This window comes from Halichoerus grypus, chromosome 5 (assembly GCF_964656455.1).
Source record: "Halichoerus grypus chromosome 5, mHalGry1.hap1.1, whole genome shotgun sequence".
In the NCBI taxonomy this organism is placed as follows: Eukaryota; Metazoa; Chordata; class Mammalia; order Carnivora; family Phocidae; genus Halichoerus; species Halichoerus grypus.
The window spans coordinates 186,758,556-186,777,926 of NC_135716.1; the positions used below are offsets into that span (position 1 = coordinate 186,758,556).

Sequence of the window (19,371 nt, forward strand, 5' to 3'; positions counted from 1 at the left end):
GGGGGGATTTTTCTACTTTTAATCTTCAGGCTCCTGCTTCACACCTCCCTGCTCCTCACTCAGGGCATCCGTGGCCCCCCAGAGCCGGGCATGCGAGCTCTCGGCCACAGTGGGGTTTGTACAAGGTTGTTAACACGTTTTAAGACGCAGTAAAATACTCCTGGAGGAAAGCTCTGGTGTGTCCTTTGCACAGCTGGCCCCGGCGGACTAGGCCTGCGCGGGCGCTGCCTGGGGGTCCTCAGGCCCTCGTTCTCTGGGGGGAGGACGGGGGGAGAAGGGTGGCCTCTGACCCCGTGCTGGCCAGGTCCTTCCTGGCCCGCCAGGTCTCCACCTCCCGGTCTAGCTGGACAGGGCGTCACTATGGCAAAGGGGGGTGCCTGCCACTGCCTGGGGCATCCACCCGCCCCACGTCCCTTCTGTTGGCACCACCGGCCTGCCCCCCCCGCTCCCGTCCAGGCCCTCGCCGCTGGCCTCGCTTGCCCCAACCCCCATCCCACTCCCTTTGGAGGCCTCGCAGGCACAGTGGCCTGCCCTTCTCAGCCTTCCTGCCTCCCCCACCCTGAGCAGACCCACGACACACCCAGGGAGCCCGGACTCCTTGGGCTCAGCCTGCTCTCCCAGAGATGCTATTTACATTGGGGCCTTAATTTACCCCATTTCTCCAGGACCAGCCAGGAAAAACCCTCTTTGGCCTTGGCCTCTGAGGACTGCATCCTCACCCCCAAGGAACCGGGGGGCAGTCGGCTCCCCGCATCGAGCTGAGCTCAGGCCGAGCGGCCCCACCCCACGGCCCGAGGCTGGCCGCCCTCCCTCCCAAGAAAGGGCGCGCAGACGTCATTGAGAAAGTGCTTTATGAGCGGCCTCGGCCCTGCAGGGCGCTCAGCCCCGCACGCGGACGCGCCAGGAGTAGGTGCTGAGCACACGCTGCCGCCGGCGCACCACACACGTGTACGTGCCCTCGTTGATGGCATTGGCGATGATGCTCAGGTGCGCCTCGCCCAGCGCCAGGTAGCCCGGGTAGGAGAACTCCAGGGGTTCCTGGTCCTTGTACCAGCTGCGGGGAGGGTGGCAGGGCTGGGCAGGGTCCCGAGCCCCCGCTGCCCACCCTCGGGGGGTCATGGGGCAGGGCCACTCACTACACTTTGCCTTTCTTGTGGAGGATCTTCTGGCCACAGCGGAAGGTCACATTCCGGCCCTCAGGCACCAGCCTGGTCTTGGTCCTGGGTGGTGGTGCAGTGGCGGCCACCGTGGGGAAGGGAAACTCTGCCCGGCAGCGGAAGGGGGCGGGGTCAGAGAGGGCCACATCAGTGTGTCCCCCCCCCCGCCAGAGCCATGCCCCACGCCCAGAGTGGGGACCCGGCCTCACCGTAGCAGAAGTCGCAGCTGCTGGGGCAGAGCCTCTTCATAAGCCTCCGGCGGGTGTCACAGAAGCCCCTCCGAGCCCAGGACGTGCACACGAACAGCCGGTCCAGGCAGCCTGCCGGAGGGCATCGTGGCCTTAGGGCCGGCCCAGCAGCCGGCCCCTAGCCCGCCCCCCAAGCACTCACCGTAGAGTCGGTGCAGCCCCCACAGCTCGTCCTGTGACAGCGTCTTCCAGCCACGCAGAGTGGCATTGAGGTGCATGAGCGCCCGGCCATGCTGCGAGTGCATCAGGCCCAGCGCGTGGCCAATCTCATGGGCCGCCACGTGCACCAGGTCGGTGAGCCAAACGCCTGCAGGTCCGGCGTGTCAGCCCCTCGAACCCTGGCCCAGCCCGCCCCACTCTGCCAGCAAGCCGTGCTTGCCGTGGCCACATCGGCTGTGGCCACGGAGCCTCCCTCAGCACAGCCACGGGAAGATAAGAATGTTCCAGAGGCAGTGAGTCGGTGCCCAGGAATGTAGCTCCAGCTCCGTCTCCAGCAGCAGGGGGCGGGGGCGGGGGGGGGTGCTCAGGGCTCCTGGAACCCAGGCCTACGGCCACCTCCCAGCACCCCCCTTCCTGCCTCCTTGACCCCAAATCACAGCCACCACCCCCAAAGCCCTCCTGCTGTGCCCACCATGGTGCAGAGGGCCCCACAGGAGGCCAGGCCATCACCTTTCTTCCAGCTGTAGCGCGTGGGGCCCAGGACCCAGTATTCGCTGTCATCAAAGTGGATGCCGCCGTGCGGAGGGAAGAAGGCGTGAGCCAGCTCGCCTGTTGGGCCATCAAAGCAGTGGTGCAGTGCGGAGACAAGGCAATCCGTGTGGTTGACCGGGTAGAAGCCTGGGGGAGCACAGGGCTGAGAGGGGGCCGCAGGGCCAGGCGGGGGCGGGGACACGGCGCCCACCTATGCGGAGGTCGCTGGGCTGCTCAGGGGCCACCTCTCGGAAGCTGAAGGGGGACACGTCACTCCACATGCGGAAGGCGGTGGCCAGGCCCCGCCGGGTCTCACTGGGGCTCAGCAGGTTCCGTGGGAAGGAGAGGATCCTGGGATGGGGGTTAAGGTCAGGGGTGGCGGCCAGGCTGGGGCATGCTCCCCGCCCCCACCATCCTGGGCCACAGTCACACCTGTAGGTGAGGTTGAAGTGGTCCCAGCGCAGCCTAGCTGGGGTCAGCGTGTAGCGGCGTCTGCGGGGCGCCTGGAGGAGCAGAGGACCGGGTCCTGGGGTGGCGAAGACCCCGGCGGGGTAGGGTGCGGCGATGTCTCCCTTCAAGGAAAGCGAGTGCTCGTGGGGACGCAGTAGGGATCATCCCCAGTTCTGAAAACACTCGGAAAAAGAACTAAAGAAAACAGGGCGGGTGCGTGGTTCAGGGAGCGTTGAAATTCCCTCGGTCTTTCTGCGTTTTCAGGTTTTCTACCCCAGTTTGCTGCTTTTACAGCCAGGAAGAAAAAGGTTACTAAGCACAGGCCAGGTCAGAGTGGGCGGAGCTGGAGGCCTGATGCCGGCTTCCTCCTCCCCCTGCCCCCCCGCCGACACGCAGGCTCTTGGACCCCCCGGGCGCCCTCCCCTCTGCCCGTCCCCACCCGCTCTCACCTGCGCCGCACTGGCCCCCAGCCGGGCCGCCGGGGCCCCGAGCCGGGCCAGCAGCAGGAGCACCGGCAGCAGGCACAGGGCGCCCAGCACAGCTTCCAGCCGGCGAGCCTGGGCTCGGGCCCCCGACGCCGCCGAGGACATGCAGGCCCCGAGGCCCATGGCGCCTGCGGACTCGCTGTCGGGGCCTAGCGCCCAGTGGGGCTGCGCGGGGAGGCGCTGTGAGCGGCTCGGGTTACAGGGGTGGGTGCAGGGGGAGGCGCGTGCCCCTGAAGGGAACCAGCCGGCCGTCCGTCCCCGCTGTCAGGACAGCCCGGCCGCCAGCCTGGGGTGCGGAGCCGGGGCCTGCGGGTCGGTGGCAGCAGCATGGGCAGGGCCTGCTGGGCGGGGTCACTTGGGGAGGGGGGGCGAGGAGGGCCCGGCAGCGACAGAAGGGATAGATGCCGGGGGCTCAGGCTGAGGGAAGGGTAGTCAGTTGGGGTCCTGAGACCAGCTCTTCTCCTGGCTGCAATTCCTCCAGCCCCTGGAGGCTGAATGAGACCTGGGAGCGGAGCCTCCATTCTAGCCAACTCAGGACCTGTCCCCTGCCCCCGCGGCTGCCTGACCGGGTGCCCCAGAAAGGGGTGGGGATGAGGAGAGTGAGTACTGGGTGCTGGGAGGGGGCGGGGTGAGAGGCAGGGGAGGGGGCAGGCGGCATGGGGACAGCACCAGGCTCTGGGAGCTGGAGGGAAAAGACCCCATGAGGGCTAGAAGGGAAGTGAATGAGGTGCGGAACCCCGGGCTGGGGCCAAGGTCTGGAATGGGCCTGGGTGGGGAGGCAGGGGAGCAGTGTCCTGAGGCCGGAAGCCTCGACGGGCCGGCCTGCAGGCTGGAGGAGCTGAGGCAGGCGGGACGGGGACCTGGGCTCCAGGAGGCCCGAGAGAGTGAGAGCAGGCGCGGACTGGTGGGGGAGGGAGCAGAGGGAGAGGCAGAAGGCCAGGCCCGGCCGGGGGGCTTGGCGCTCGGCTCTCCATCCAGGCCTTGCGCCCAGAGTGACGGCAGCACACCAGGCCAGCGGGGTCAGTGCCAAGTTGCTGGCTGACAGCCGGGAGGCTCGGGGGCGGGGGGTGGGGGGGCATTTCGGGTGGTTCTTGGAAAGCGCCCTGCCCGGCTGCTGAGCCCAGCTGAGAGCTGCGCCCCGTTCTTCATGGCTAAATATTTGCCCCAGCAAACTGCTTTCCGCCCTGTGTCCGCCCTCTCCCCAGCGCGCTGTTCCCGTCTCCCACGCTCAACGGTGCTAAGACCCTATGGGGCCCCAAGCCCGAAAGAAACACCTCCCCCAACTCCCTGCTTAGCAGACACCCGACGGGCCACAGACAGCAGTCAGAGGCGACTACACAGCCCGCCCCGGGGAAAAGAGAAAGGCGCCGTGAGGGCGACGCAGCAGGGGGTCGGAGGAAGACCACCAGGGGGGCAGACACCGGGATTCTGGCCGCCCCAGCGCTTCTGGCGGACAGCACGCTCCCAGGCCCCATCCTTCCCCGGACCCAGGCCAGGACCGTGGGAGGCGGCCTGCGCCTCGGCCCGGAGGACGACTCGGGCTCAGCGGACGAGGTCTGGGCAGGGGTCTGGAAGCGTCAGCGCTAGAATGAGCAGGACGCGCGGGGCCCGGGCCAAAGCGCAGAGCCTGGAGCTGGGGCAGCGGCGGAAGAGGGGCGGGTCAGGACAGCCCGGGTGGGGGCAGCGGCGCGGCGGGGCGGGACCCGGGTGCGGACCCGCCCGGCCCCCGCCCCAGGCAGGCACCAGGCGGAGAAGTCCGAGAATCTTTTTATAAAACACGGGGTGGGGGCTTGCGAAGGCGACGGCGGGACGTGGCTCCGGAACGTGGCGGGGCGCGGCCGGGACGCGGGGCGGGCGATGGAGGGGGGGGCGCGGGCTACACGAAGATCTGGATGCGGTCGCGGATGGGCTGGCGGCAAATGGGGCAGGCGCTGAGCGCGGCGCCGCAGGGCGCGCACGCGCCGTGGCCGCACTGGAACACGAGGCGGATGTGGCTGTCGATGCAGATGGGGCAGGTGATGCGCTCCTCCATCTGCCGGTAGCGGCTCTGCAGCTCCTCCACCAGCTGCCGCGGCGGGCCGGGCGCCGGGGTCGCGCTGGCCACCTCCGTGCCGTCTGCGGGCCAGGATCCGGGGCAGGGGTGAGGGGAGGCGGGGCCGCGAGCTGCCGGCGTGCGGTGCGGGCCGCGGGTGGAGGCGTGGCCGCGCCCGTGGGGGCGGGCCGTGCGCGCAGACGCGGGTCTGGGCGAGCCACCCACCTGGACGCAGCTTCTTGCCGATGACCACCTGGCACCTGATGCACTTCTTCATCCTGCGTGCACATTCTGCGGCGGGGGGAGGGGAGCGCGGTTGGGCGGGCTCGCGCACACCCCCCGCCCCCGACACACACACACCCCCGCACTCACCCTCGTGCGCGCACACACACACCCGCACTCACTCTCGTGCGCACGCACACACCCCTGCATTCACCCTCGTGCGCACGCACACACCCGCACTCACCCTCGTGCGCACACACACCGGCACTCACCCTCGCGTGCACACACACCCGCACTCACCCTCGGGCACGCACACACACCGGCACTCACCCTTGGGCACGCACACACAGCCGCACTCACCCTTGCACACGCACACACACCTGCACTCACCCTCGCGCACACACACCTGCACTCACCCTCGCGCACACACATACACACCCGCACTCACCCTCGCGCGCACACACACACCCGCACTCACCCTCGCGCGCACACACCCGCACTCACCCTCGCGCGCACACACACCCCCGCACTCACCCTCGCGCGCACACACACCCGCACTCACCCTCGTGCGCGCACACACCCGCACTCACCCTCGTGCGCACACACACCCGCACTCACCTTCGCGCGTGCACACACACCTGCACTCACCCGACACACACCCGCACTCACCCTTGGGCGCGCACACACCCGCACTCACCCTTGCGCACGCACACACCCCCACACTCACCCTCGCGTGCACACACACCGGCACTCACCCTTGGGCACGCACACACAGCCGCACTCACCCTCGCGCACGCACACACACCTGCACTCACCCTCGCGTGCACACACACCCGCACTCACCCTCGCGCACACACACACCCGCACTCACCCTCGCGCACGCACACACACCCCCACATTCACCCTCGCGCGCACACACACCCGCACTCACCCTCGCGCGCGCACACACCCCCGCACTCACCCTCGCGCGCACACACACCCGCACTCACCTCGTGCACGCACACACCCGCACTCACCCTCGTGCGCGCACACACACCCGCACTCACCCTCGTGCGCACACACACACCCCTGCATTCACCCTCGTGCGCACGCACACACCCGCACTCACCTTCGCGCGTGCACACACACCTGCACTCACCCGACACACACCTGCACTCACCCGACACACACCCGCACTCACCCTTGGGCGCGCACACACCCGCACTCACCCTTGCGCACGCACACACACCCCCACACTCACCCTCGCGTGCACACACACCGGCACTCACCCTTGGGCACGCACACACAGCCGCACTCACCCTTGCACACGCACACACACCTGTACTCACCCTCGCGTGCACACACACCCGCACTCACTCTCGCGCGCACACACACACACCCGCACTCACCTCGTGCACGCACACACCCGCACTCACCCTCGCGCACGCACACACACCCCCACATTCACTCTCGCGCGCACACACACACCCGCACTCACCCTCGCGCACGCACACACACCCCCACATTCACTCTCGCGCGCACACACACACCCGCACTCACCCTCGCGCACGCACACACACCCCCACATTCACTCTCGCGCGCACACACCCGCACTCACCCTCGCGCACGCACACACACCCCCACATTCACTCTCGCGCGCACACACACGCACCCGCACTCACCTCGTGCACGCACACACCCGCACTCACCCTCGTGCGCGCGCACACACCCGCACTCACCCTCGCGCACGCACACACACCCCCACATTCACTCTCGCGCGCACACACACACACCCGCACTCACCCTCGCACACCGTGCGGTGCTGGCACGGCGAGAACAGCACCAGCAGCGCTAGCTCCGAGCACACCAGGCACTCGGCGGCCTCGGGCCCCGACGGCGCGGCCACGTGCAGGTTCGTCACGGTGTTGGGGGTGCCGAGCACCAGCCTCGGGCCTGGTGCCGCGCCCCCGCTGCCGCCCGCGTGCCGCTCCCTGCGGTTGGAGGAGGGGGCTTGAAAGGGCCCCGGGGCGCCGGGGACCGCCCCCCACCCCGCCGGGCTCACCGGAAGCGCTGCGCGCAGCCCTGCAGGGCCTTGAGCACGCGGGCCTCGGCGGCCAGGTCCAGGGGGCTCCGGCCGCGGTGGTTGGCGTAGGTCACGTCGGCGCCCTCCAGCGCCAGGAAGCATGCGACCGCCGCGCCCACCGTCAGCTCCCCGCTGCCCGGGAGGCCCGAGGCCTGTAGCTGGGCGGCAGACAAGAGGCCGGTGAGGACGCGCACCGGAGCAGGCTCCAGGGCCGACCCGCTGGCCTGCGGGGAAACTCTCCCAGCACCCGGCTGCCCGGGGCCTCGGGTCCCAGACCCTGGCACCCCCTCACCATCTGAGGCCGCCGGAACTGGAGGGAGGTAGGCAAGAAAAGCGCCCCTGCCAGGGAACTCCAGGGCAGGGGCTGAGTTCCCAGACAACCCCCGCCACACTGCGCCCCATCCCCTTTCCCAGGCTGGTCAGGCCGCGCTGCGGTGACTGGGTCGCAGAAAACACCTCCGGCAAACCACAGCCCCCGAGACTAACCCCCCCCCCAGAAGGCCGGGCTCCCTGGTCAGACACCCACAGTGGAGGTGGACAGGCCCTCAGACCCTGCCTGCTGCCTGCAGCCGGGCACTAGGGCCCACCTCTTCACCCAGATCCACATTTCCTCACCCTGGACAAGAGCTGCAAGGGCCCCGGGTCCCCCCCGGCCCCATCAGCCGCCAGGGGCAGCAGCTGATGACGCTGCAGTGCCACGTGCAAGGCCGTGTCCCCCTCCTCATCCTCGGCGTTGACGCTGCAGCCCGCGTCCACCAGCAGCGGCACCAGCCCCACGTGGGCCTGCCGCACGGCCAGGTGCAGGGGGGACTGCAGCTTCCGGTTGCGGACGTTCACATCACAGCGGCCCTGAGGACAGGGAAAAGGGGCGGGCACGGGCTCAGCCCAGGGACCCCAGATGGGCCCTGACCCCCCCCATGACGCCCCGGGGCTGGTCCAGGGCCCTGTGTCCACACCTCTCGGATGAGAATCTGGGCCACCTCCCGGTGGTTGTTGAGGGCGGCCAGGTGCAAGGCCGTGAAGCCATCCTCCTTCTTGGCATCCACCAGCTGTCGCGCGCGAGCCAGAATCCTCCTAACAGCTCTGTGGGAGCGGAGACACATGCCGGGGGTCCGCAGTGTCCCCACAGTGGCCCAGCAGCACCACGGGAACCTGGCCGCTGGCTCTGTCCCCCTAAACTCACAGTGTGTGGCCCTTGAGGGATGCGTGGTGCAGCAGGGTGAACCCCTGGCTGTTGGTGGCAGTGACATCGATGCCCGGCACCTCCGTGAGGACCTCCACGATGCCACTGGCGCCAGCACCCGCCGAGATGGCACAGTGCAGAGGTGTGTCGGCATGGGCGTCCTGCCGGCGGGGGGGGGGGGGGCAGCGGTCACTTGGCAGGAAGATAAATGCCACTGTATCCTTGACCCCGGGGCCAGAGCCAGGGGACCCAGCACTTACAGGCAGGTTGACATCACAGCCGCGTTCACAGAGGACCCTCACCACCTCCAGGAAGCCCCTCTGCACGGCCACGTGCAGGGCTGCGCTCCGGGTGCTGTTCAGGGCATTGGCCCCGCACCCGGAGCTCAGCAGCAACCGGGCAGCCTCAGGCTGGTTCCTGACGGAAGAGGAAGCAGGAGGGGCCCGATGCCCACCGGCTGGACCTGCGGGCCGCCCAGCCCCACCGCGGCCCCGCGCGCGCCTCACCCCAGGGCGGCGTAGTGCAGCGCCGTGTTGCCCTCCTCGTCCGGCAGGTCCGCGCCCGCTCGCGCCTGCAGCAGCAGCCGCACCAGCTCGACCTGGCCGAGGTAGGCGGCCACCTGCAGGGCAGTCCTGCCCTGGTTCTTGGTGTCCACCTGCCAGGAGAGCCTGCAGGTCAGTCCCCGGCCCTCTTCCCCTCTCCCTGGGGCTGGCTAAAGGGAGGACGGGCAGGGCGTCAGGAGCTCGCCTGCTCTGGGTGCCTCCTCAGCAGGTCCAGAGCCCCGGCCATACTGCCCAGGGCCACCTCCACCACCAGTCTCCCTGGGTGCTCGAGGTCACTCTTCTGGGCTCGAAGCTTGTCCAGGGCGACACTCAGGGAGCCTGGGTGGGGCAGGGCTCAAGTTGAGTGGTGGCCAGGGGTGGCCCTGCCTCCCGCCGGCCACCCAAGCTGGGCACACGCACTTTTGTTCTCCCTGGCGCGCTCGGCCACATCAAGGTTGGCATCCTCCTCGGGCCGGTAGGCCACCAGGCAGGAGGGGCTGAAGGTCCACAGCTGACCACCGACCGCCACGCGCAGGTTACCGTCTCTGAAAACTTTCACCACCTTCCCGATGCGGCCCAGGGCCTGAGTCGGGAGAGAGTAGGGTCACAGGCAGGCCTCCCAGGGGGCAGGGAAGGGGGTGGGGCTGGGAGCCGGGGCACTCACAGGGGCCATGTCATCTGTCCACTCGCCGTGCCCGGCCTGCAGCCGCTTCACTGTGTCAAGGTCGTCGATGACCCGCACCACATCGCCCACCCAGAAGGCATTGTGCTGAGTGACAGAGAGAGGCACGTGAGGGGCACCCCCAGGCAAGTGTGGCTGCCCAGGGCCATGGAGCAGGAGGGCACCCCTCAGCTCCACAGGACAGGCAGACCTGAACTTGACCCCAGCCCCTGCCTCAGAGCTGGATGAGGGTCACACGTGACCAGGGCAGTCCTGGGTGGCCAACCCCGGAGCCACGGGGGTGACAGCCAGACCAGACCAAAGCCAACTCGGGGGTGAAGGTTGAGGCGGGCCTGTCCCTATACACTGATGCATGGCCGAGGCCAGTCGAGACGGGCACAGGGGGTGGGGGTGGGGCCCTGGGACAAGCAGGGGGCAGGGTCAGACTGCCATGGGAGGGCGGGTCAGGAGCCACTCCTCCCCCATCCCCAAACCTTTCCTGACTACATCCCCCACACCTGTGCCCTCCTCTATGCAAGACTTACTCTGCAAACCATGGGACTTATGACACCCCGCCCCACCTCCCCACCCCCCGGGGCCAGGACTCCAGGTCCAGAGCCGAGCACTAGGGGTACATGCCTCCACCCAGGGCCCCTATCCGCACAACCCTGCTTCCCAAACAGACTTCACTGTGCCCACCACTGTCCCCATCCTCTTCCTAAAGGGCCTTTCCACTGCCCCCACGTGCTCCCCACACCACACCCACAGGGAGCATTTTACAAGGTCACCTCCCACCTGTAATGCAGCAGTGGCTTCCTGAGGCCAGCAGGGTAAAGGCCGGAGCCTGGGCCGCCAGCCCCCAGCCTCCACCAGCCCCCAGCAGGCGCCTCACCCTCCTCTGTGTCCCTTCACGCCTGGATCCCCTCTGTGGAACTCAGCCCCTCTGGACCCCACAAAGCCCTCCCCTGTTCCCTCAGGGCTGGAGAAAGGCATTCCCAGAGCCGGTCAGGTACGTGGAGGGGGCGCAGAAGCGAACAGACGGGGCTCAGCCCAGCCCCCCATGCACCTTGGTGAGAGCCCCAGGGTGGAAGGTCCAGCGGGTCTCATGGCCGAACTGCACACGCACATCCCCACGGTCCGTGATGCGGTGCACGGTGCCCGTCTGTCCGATAAACTGTGGCGGGTCATGGAGGCTGTGGCTGGGTGGAGCGGGAGGGCTGGGGGTCCAGAGGATGTGGGGAGGGGAGGGGACAGGGGGCTCGGCAGGTGGGGTGGCTCACCTCCGCCATCCTGGGGTTCCACCCGCCGTGGCCTTCCTGCATCTCCCTCAGGATGTCTGTGTCCAGCAGACACTTAACCTTGTCCCCGTGCTGGAAAGGCTGTCCGTCAGCACTCACCCTCCGCTGCAGCTCTGCCGGCTTGCCTGGGGGTGGGCAACGGGCCCCCCTCAGCAGCGTCCCTTCCCTCGGCGGCTTCACCGGCCAGCCCCCACCCGGCGCTGCCCCAGGACCCAGCCAGGGCAGAAGGGCAGCTGGGCACGCAGGTGTGGTGTCCTTGGGGCCAGACCCTACCGAGCCTTGGGAGGTGCTCCTTGTAGTAGAAGCCACCAGCCGCCTCGCCCACACACTTGAGGTCCACCTTGCCCTTGTGGCCCACACGGTACACATTGGTGGTGCCATCGGCCCACGTCACACTGGCCACGCTCCGGCCCGTCTCCACGTCCCAGCCACGGATGTCCACCACTCGGCCTGGCTTCCCTTCCCCTCCTGGGGAGACAAGGGCCCCACCGCAGGCTAAGCCCGTGCCGTGAAGCCTAGCCACAGCCAGTGGCAGCCCAGACCCCCACTCACCGTCCTGTGAGCCCCACTCCCAGTCAGGGCCCCGCACCACCTTCGCCCCCTGGAAGATTCCCCTCAACGGGATCCTTGGGAGACCCTGGCGGGGACTCAGCGTGACCCTGCAAGAGAGTGAGTGGGTGCTGGGCCACGTGGGAAGCAGGGTGAGGGTGCAAGTCCTCTGCCCCACCCAGCTCTCGCCCGAGGATGGCCGGCCCAGCCGGTCAGCGGCCTCCACTCTGGGCCCCCTCACAGCATGGCCTCCATATACGGTCCTCCTCCACACCTGCTCCCTCCTAATGAGCCACGTGCCGTGAGGGTTGTCCCCAGAGCTCAGCACACAGCCTGGCCCGGCTGGGGGGGGGGGCGGGGGGGGGAGGTCGGCACAAGTAAATGGAAGAATGAAGGAACAGCAGCTTGCCCGGAGGTGCCCAGACAGCTGGTCCCTGCCCCTGCTCTGGCCAGCGGGCAGCTGGGACCAAACGCACACCTCCCCGCTACGCGCGCGGGAAGTGTCCAGGAGACAAGGGTGGCAGCGTCTCGTGGGTGGGGCCTCTGGGTGGCCACCCCGGCCCAGGAGATCCTCCCAGCTTCATTCCCTACCCGCCCGCCCAGCGATGGAGCCCCCTAGGCAGGCCAACAGGGTCTCCCCAGCTGTGCCTCTGGGTTAGTCCCCAGCATGGCTGCCGGGGCGCCCCCAGGGATGCTAGCCGTACACACACTGGACGTCTCAGCGCCCCCAGCGCGGCTGCACTGGGGAGCCGGCCACACCGGCTCCAGGGCTGGTGCCAGGACCCCGTCCGCAGCACCAGCCTCCGCAGACCTGCTCCGGTGGACAGGGCTACCTTCCACGGGGTGGGGGTGGGGCCAACGGCCAGGCCTCCGAGTGACCGTGACCTCGGCCACTCCTCCGGGGCCAAGGCCTGCCCAGGTGTTGTGCGTGCTTGTCGTGAGGCCGGGAGTGCCGCAGGCCAGGACCCAGGGCCGCCAGGGCCCGACACGCCCAGGCCAGTGCGCGGCGCAGGCCGCAGGGGCGGCGGCGGGACTCACGGGCGGGAGTGAGCCGTCTCGTAGCGCTCGAAGGCGTGGGCAAGGTCGTGCTTGTTGTGCATGTAACACTGCGTGCACAGGTCGTAGTCGAAGCAGACGCGGCACTTCCAGCGCATGCCCCGCAAGCCGTGCTTCTTGCAGCAGTCACAGATGATGTTGGGGTGGCGGACGCCTGGGGGCACGGCAGGGTCAGGGAGCGCGGGGCTCTGCCCCCCACCCCCCGGGCCCTGCGGCGGCCGCACGCACCGATCTGGGCGTTGTCATACAGCAGCAGGTCGTGCGCGCCCTGGTAGCCTGCGCGGTAGTTGGTGCGGGTGCCGTGGTCCCACTGCACGACTACCGTGCGGTCAGGGGTCGAGGGGCTACCGTGGCGGCCAAGCTCCACCACCGTGCCCACGCCGCCCTCACCGCCATCCTGCTGGCCCCACTTCCAGTCCACGCCGCGCACCACACGCATGCCCACCTGCACACCTGCCTGGGGGTCTGGCTCCATGGCGGGCAGGACTGCTCCGGGACCTGCAGGCAGACGGCACCCTCAGGCCACATCAAGAAGGCCACACGGGCTCTCGCCAGCTCTGGGAGGGCTGCCGGGGAGACAGGTGAGAACAAGTCTGGGAGCGCTAGGGAGGGAGGGGGAGGAGGGCAAGTGCAAATGCCCTGAGGCAGAGAGAAGCGGGCGAGCGCGTGCACTACAGCCCAGAGGAGGCTCACCTGGCCACTGGCCGGCAGCGGGGCACACGAGCTCAGAGGTGCAAACGGCACCTGTCCTGGGGGAAAGGTGGGCACCTCTGTGGAAAGGCCCCTCCAGCCACTGTGAGATCCTGCCCCGTGGTGAGCACGGGCAGAAGGAGGGGGGCAGTCCCGGTGGAGAGGTCGGCGGACCCCCAGGGAACAAGACCTGGCAAATGCCCACAGAGGGTCCACCTGTGCTGGTAGATCCAGTCCTGGGTGGATGGCACAGTGGCCCCTCAGCACATGTTTGTTCTAAAATTAATGGATTTGGATCGCAGATACCAACGTGAAAGGTAAGACAGTAAAGCTTTCAGAAGAAGACAGACTCTTCGCCACGCAGCCAGTTGGTAAGCTGGGCTGTGCCGAAGTCAGGAACCAGCGTCCACACCACTGAGAGACTGACAAGGCCGCAGGCCGAGAAGACGCCTCTGCCCACAGAGGTCCTATCTCCGCGCCCAGAGAACTCAGACGTATACAGAGCGGGCGCCCCGGGGTGAAGGGGCACAGCCTGGCACGGGTGCCCCCTGCCAGACTCACCAGGCCACTGCACACGAGTGGGACGCTACCCTAGGTCAGTGGACAGCGCCTCGAGGTCACTCGAGGCCCGACTTCTGGGGTCTTCTCTGGAGAACTGTGGCCCACCCTCTCCGGGCTGTAGAGAGGGAAGGGCGCCTGTCTCCCCAAGGGTGAACTGGGTCATGAGATGTGGTTTACCCACCACACTACACACCCAGCAGCTGGGAGGCAGAGCTCAACAGATGTTGAAGGCAGGCAGCCACGTGCCCACTATCTGAATTCATTCACAAAAAATTCACAAAGCAAGGAGCCGATGGCAAGAGCCGCCACAGGGGCTCTGGGACCCAGGAACGTCCTACTTCCTGATCTGGGTGCTTATTACGTGCTGATCACTTACGAGCTGGGACCCGTACTATATGTTTCTTCAATAAAGGTTTTTTCAATTAATGACACAACTGGATTTGAATGACAGTTAAGAGGGAAAATCAACAGGACTTGGAGAGGGCCCAGGGCCTCCCAGCCTGTGAGAGAGCAGTCACCACTCCATTCTGGAGAGGGTCTGCCATGCTGCCAGCAGGGCTCTGAGGCCAGAAAGCAGCTGGCCTGGGGCACTGCCCAAGGCAGGGCTGGGTGTGAGCCTGGCCGTCTCCTCACAGAGCTCCCGGGAGGCTGGAGGGAGACTGAGGCTACTGCCAGCTTCCATCAGGGCCCAGCGGCCCCGTTCAGCCACAGGACACTGGCCAGCAGCACGGGAGGGAAACCACCTGTCACCCCTCCACTCGGCATCCCAGGCTGGGCCCCCTCAGGAAACACTGCCACCCAGCTGAGGCCACAGGCGGGCAGTGAGGAGGGGTGGCGGCCAGGCTCTGCCAGGGACAGGGGCCGAGTCCCACGGGCCATCTGACGCCTCCCCTCTGCCCAGCTCCACTCTGAGACCCGCGTCCAGTACAGGGTGGGCAGGGTAGGGGCACCGTCCATAGGGCTGGGCCTCAGTCCATGCCCAGCCTGGTGTCTGAGCCAACGACCCCCACAGATTCTCAGGGTAGGACCCACCCAGCCAGCTCCGACTTTTGCAGATTCTCCTCCCTCCAGACAGGCCCCTGTGGTGGCGGCCTCTTCACCCTGCCCAGGCAGGACCTCCGGGGGGCTTCCGCAGAAGCAGGTGGATGTTTTAGAAGGATAAACCTTCCCAACCCATGGACTAACTAGGAGCCTTTCCGCAACGAAACTCCTCATTGCCCGTTCATGCAGAGAGCCTCACCTCTTGGGCCACTCTCCCTGTCTTCCCTTCTGGTCTCTGGCCCCTGCTAAGATGGGGCACCTGGGCCAAGAGCTTCTTATTTCTTCCACAGAGCACAGCCAAGCCCAGGCCTGCCCCAGCAAGAACGCCCCCAAGAACACCTGTGACTCTCCGGTGCCAGCAAGTTCCGGACGAGGGGAGGCATCCTGTGGGCTGCCACCTTGGCGGTGAGGAGGTGCCTCCCCGTCAGCAGCTGCCACAGATGTGTGACTGGTGGCCTGCCCGCGGAGTGGTGGCGTGCCCCTTCCCATACAGGCCCCACCCCCTGCCCTGCCTACCTCAGCCAGACCCTCCTGCGTGCTGGGAACCCCCCAGAACTGCCAGCGATGGACGGGTCACACTGAGCTACTCCTTGCCCTTCCCATGCACTCCAGCCAGTGTGCCTCATCCCAGGCAACCACAAACCCAAACACGTCTGGACAGACAGGCCCAACTGAAGGTCCCTGCCAGCAGGGGTCCCCCACCTGCAGAGCCCAGAAACCAGCTCCACACTGAAGTGAAGGACTCAGAGCAGGAAAGGACCCAAGTGCCATGAGCCATTCTGTGGCCAGCCTCTCAGCCTGCCCAGCCAGCCACCACACCTGCCCACCCGCTGGCCTTATGGACCCACTGGCCACATGCTACAGGATCATTTCCAACAGGACACGGGGGGGGGGACCCCGAGAAGGAGAGCAAGTTGTGGTCCACGCCTGGCCCTGCCCTATGGCAACGGGCAGAGAATGAAGAGTGGGGTGGAGGGGAGCCTGGAAGGGTCTGTATGAAGCCAGGACTGGGCCTCAGCTGCTGACAGCTCCACGTGGGGCAGCAGAGCAGTCCAGCCCGTGGCGAGAGGCGCTTCTGGCCAGCGCCTGTCGCACTCACACCCGGAGACCCCCACAGCCCTAGAAGCCTCCTTGTCTCCTCCCCTCCAGCACCTGATCCGCACAAGTCTTGAGGTCTGCCCTCTGCTTCAGCGTCTCCTTCCAGCATGATGTCACCTCAGCTCAGGCCCGAGCAGAGCCCCCAGCAACACCCCCCTGCTGGCCCTTCCTACATGCCCACCCAGCTCCTGGGCCTCGGAAGCACCCTCACATGGCATTCTAGCACAGTGCGCCAGGTAGCTTTCCAGGTCTCTCCGTCCCTTCTCTGCACCCACCTCTCTGCCTGGTCTTTGTCACTGGTGTCCCTGGGGCCCCGCCCATGCTGAGCATGATCCACGTGACATCAGGTGCCCAGCCCTCCTGGTATTAGGACTCACTACTTTCCTTCAGCAGGTCCCACCGGGGTGTGTGGGGAGGGGGTGGCAAGTGGGGAATGGACCAGGGTCAGGAGTCAGGAGGCAGTGACCAAACCCAGAGAGGCTACAGAGGAAGGGAGCACCCATTTCAGTGGGAATATTCACCCAGAGAGTTCTTTCTTTTTTTCCTTTGCCAGAAGAGCTGTACTCTGACATCTTCCTCAGATGGCCATACCCCTGCCTGGCACCCAAACCCCCCCAGAGGCTGTCACTACAGATGTTTAAAATGACTCTGAAGCAGGGCGCCTGGGTGCCTCAGCTGGTTAAGTGTCTGACTCTTGATTTCAGCTCAGGTCATGGTCTCAGGATCATGAGACTGAGCCTCGTCAGGCTCCACACTCAGGAGGGAGTCTGCTTAAGATTCTCTCTCCCTCTCCCCCTCCCCCTCCCACTGGCGCACGAGCACACTCCTGTGCGCGCTCGCTCGCTCTCTCTCAAAAAAAAAAAAAAAAGGCTGGGGCGCCTGGGTGGCTCAGTTGGTTAAGCGACTGCCTTCGGCTCAGGTCATGATCCTGGAGTCCCGGGATCGAGTCCCGCATCGGGCTCCCTGCTCGGCAGGGAGTCTGCTTCTCCCTCTGACCCTCCTCCCTCTCATGTGCTCTGTCTCTCATTCTCTCTCTCTCAAATAAATAAATAAAATCTTTAAAAAAAAAAAAAATTAATTAAAAAAAAAAAAGGCTGAGTCAGTCAGAGCATGAGGACTCAAGAGACAGATGCACACTTAGCAAAACTTAACTTACCTTAGAACACAAACCAGCCTCGAGTCAGCATTCCAGACACTTAGCAGCTACTTCTTGGGTCACAAATTGGACAGCCACCAAGATTTCCTGTTGGAAACTAGCAGCCATGCCGACACAGAACACAGCAAACCACACAGGCAGCCAGCAAGCAAGTCTGGAGAAAATGGTTTTTAAAAGGCAGTTTTACACTTTCAGCATTTACCACCTCAACCAAACAGGCGGACATCTGGGTCTGTTGTGCTGGGTACTAGTTTCTCTCGTCTCAAGGAACTGCCAGCTCTTGGAGGGCAGAATGATTTCCAAAACATACACTAGGACAGTGTAGAAATAAGAGGTTTTCCCTATTTGTGAATACTTTATTGGAAAAACTTGCAAAAGCCATAAAGATTAAATCCCATTTAGCTAGGAAGTTGGCAAATCGCCTTTATTCAGAAGAGCGCAGTTACGTGACGCTGACGGGACACACGACAGGCGGCTGCCGCCCCTCTCCCTGTGCTCCAGCCGTGCCTGATGATGCTGTTTGAATCCACACCTTGTGGGGCACAATCCACTGGCAAAACTTGGTGAATCACGGGCTCCTGTCATGTAGCAGGTCTGGCTAAGACAAAGGTGGACATCCTGGGTGCTGGGGAGTCTGGCCCATTAGGGCCTGGGGGGAAGCCCTGAGACAGTGCGCCCAGGAAACCCAGCTTGGCCCAGCACGAAGACACCTGCTGGCGGAAGGCCCAAAGGAAGTACAGGGCTGTCATCACCTGAATCTTGGCCCGAGATGGAAGCCTTCAGGCACCCTGCAGACTGGGGGGTCACGCCCCAACCACTGCACAGGGCCACTCCACGCGGGAGCAAGGCATTCACATACTTGTTGCATCTGCAGCAACAGGCCAGGAGGGGACCTGCCAGGAAGGACTGGGTTTGCCAAGGCTTCCATTCGGCCTGCCTCATCCCCAGCCCCGCAGGTGCCCACTAGGAAGAAGCTTGTTCAGCACCTCTCCTTATTTCTTCAATCGGTTCTGAACGCACAGGACTGGCAGGCAGAATTATCTATCACACACACACACATACACACACACACTCAAAAACAACCAAAACTCCTCTGACATGGCATCAAACAGAATCCACAGGATGAAACAGTCAAATCCAAACTATCACACCACAAGCCTGTCAAGAGCTCACCTGTCTGGCCGTCCAGTCGCCCCCGCCCCCCGCCCCGCCCGCCTTGAGCCTGCTGGGCTGCAGCCCTGACGCCTGGAGACTTGGGGACTGGCCTCTAGCCTTGCTGAGCTTCAGCGCAAGCCCTGAGCCATCCAACCCTGTGGCGCCTGGGAGATGCCAAGACGCACAGTTAGCACCTCCGACGGGACGCGGCGGGCGGACGAAGCCGGCCCGTCTGCTCCTGGGCTGCCCGCGGTCTACATGCCCATTCCCGTGCCGACACCGCGAGACCCAGCGCTGCCCCGGGGGCCTGCCTCCCGCCTTGCAGGGCTCCCCGGGCTCTGGCGGCCTCGCTCCTGCTGCAGCAGTCAGTCTGGTGCGCGCAGGAGCCGCAGCGCCCGAACACGACCTGCCGCCGGGAGTGGAGCCGGAGGGCTGGCGGCCCGGGCGCTGCAGACGTCAGGGCCCGGCGCTGCGCCCCGGCCGAGGCTCCGCGGGGACAGCGGGGGCGGGTCGGGCCGGACTAGGCAGGGCGGGCGCGCAGCCCCAAGCGTGACCCCGCCCCACCCGCCCGGGTCCGCCCCGCCTCCTACCATCCCATCCCCCTTCCTCGGGAAGCCGCCCAGGGCCCCGGTCGCGGCCAGACCCTAGTGCCCCCGTCGACCCCTCCACTTGCCCGTAAGTTTGCGTCCCGCCCGCTCGGCCTGGAGGCTCCGGGGGCCGAGAAGCGCCGAGTCTATCTGCCAGTGGCCTGCCGAACGACCTCGGTGTGTGACAGCCTGCCCGCAGCCCCTCTGCTGCTCAGCTCCCGCCAGCCAGGCCGCCCTGCCGCGCCGAGACCACCGGCTGAGGCAGCCGAGGACCCCGGGCTCGGGACTCCTGGGGCCGCCGCGGGGCCTGCCGGGAGTTGTAGTCTGCAGCCCGCTGGCGCCGGAGCCCGGGGTCGGGTCCGAACCACAACTCCCAGGAGGACCCGCGGCGGCGGTGACGCACGCGGCCGCAGAAGGCGGGGCGTGAGGGAGGGAGTCCCGGCCCGTG

The 19,371-nt window shown here is 66.4% G+C and overlaps 2 protein-coding genes across 7 annotated transcripts; both read right to left on the reverse strand.

Moving 5' to 3' along the window:
- Window positions 1-834: 834 nt before the first annotated feature.
- On the reverse strand, window positions 835-4,070 carry MMP23B (matrix metallopeptidase 23B). Of its 2 annotated transcripts, none has more exons than XM_078073916.1 (8): window positions 2,995-4,070; window positions 2,528-2,667; window positions 2,307-2,446; window positions 2,075-2,173; window positions 1,548-1,712; window positions 1,367-1,477; window positions 1,137-1,263; window positions 835-1,054 (listed from the first exon to the last, which is right to left on the reverse strand). In XM_078073916.1, the coding sequence occupies exons 1-8, from the start codon at window positions 3,151-3,153 to the stop codon at window positions 880-882; spliced, it is 1,116 nt and encodes a 371-aa protein (XP_077930042.1). In that variant the 5' UTR covers window positions 3,154-4,070; the 3' UTR covers window positions 835-879. The 2 variants fall into 2 exon arrangements, with proteins under 2 accessions (XP_077930042.1, XP_077930041.1); XM_078073915.1 differs by having other exon boundaries at window positions 2,075-2,242.
- A 714-nt stretch (window positions 4,071-4,784) lies between these two features.
- MIB2 (MIB E3 ubiquitin protein ligase 2) lies at window positions 4,785-19,260 on the reverse strand. 5 transcript variants are annotated; one of them, XM_078073920.1, is made up of 20 exons: window positions 19,010-19,260; window positions 17,182-17,335; window positions 12,864-13,133; window positions 12,618-12,789; window positions 11,583-11,689; window positions 11,304-11,498; window positions 11,013-11,155; window positions 10,799-10,894; window positions 9,736-9,840; window positions 9,492-9,654; window positions 9,277-9,410; window positions 9,036-9,184; window positions 8,790-8,946; window positions 8,530-8,690; window positions 8,303-8,429; window positions 7,962-8,195; window positions 7,326-7,504; window positions 7,067-7,254; window positions 5,288-5,353; window positions 4,785-5,145 (listed from the first exon to the last, which is right to left on the reverse strand). In XM_078073920.1, exons 3-20 carry the CDS (start codon window positions 13,108-13,110, stop codon window positions 4,907-4,909), a joined length of 2,862 nt encoding a protein of 953 aa, XP_077930046.1. In that variant the 5' UTR covers window positions 13,111-13,133; window positions 17,182-17,335; window positions 19,010-19,260; the 3' UTR covers window positions 4,785-4,906. The 5 variants fall into 5 exon arrangements, with proteins under 5 accessions (XP_077930046.1, XP_077930043.1, XP_077930044.1 ...); XM_078073917.1 differs by having other exon boundaries at window positions 10,799-10,906; window positions 19,010-19,259; XM_078073918.1 differs by having other exon boundaries at window positions 10,799-10,906; window positions 12,864-13,201; window positions 19,010-19,259.
- Between the last annotated feature and the right edge of the window lie 111 nt (window positions 19,261-19,371).

Excerpts from the sequence above, each read along its gene's own strand:
- MMP23B (XM_078073915.1), bottom strand. The coding sequence starts at position 3,153 with ATGGGCCTCGGGGCCTGCATGTCCTCGGCGGCGTCGGGGGCCCGAGCC. Across the intron at positions 2,668-2,994 it reads TGGGGGCCAGTGCGGCGCAG|GGAGACATCGCCGCACCCTA; the intron begins GTGAGAGCGGGT and ends CTTTCCTTGAAG. Across the intron at positions 2,447-2,527 it reads CACTTCAACCTCACCTACAG|GATCCTCTCCTTCCCACGGA; the intron begins GTGTGACTGTGG and ends CCCCCATCCCAG.
- MIB2 (XM_078073919.1), bottom strand. The coding sequence starts at position 13,110 with ATGGAGCCAGACCCCCAGGCAGGTGTGCAGGTGGGCATGCGTGTGGTG. Across the intron at positions 11,156-11,303 it reads GGAGCACCTCCCAAGGCTCG|GCAAGCCGGCAGAGCTGCAG; the intron begins GTAGGGTCTGGC and ends GCCCACCCCCAG. Across the intron at positions 7,255-7,325 it reads GGCTGCGCGCAGCGCTTCCG|GGAGCGGCACGCGGGCGGCA; the intron begins GTGAGCCCGGCG and ends CTCCAACCGCAG.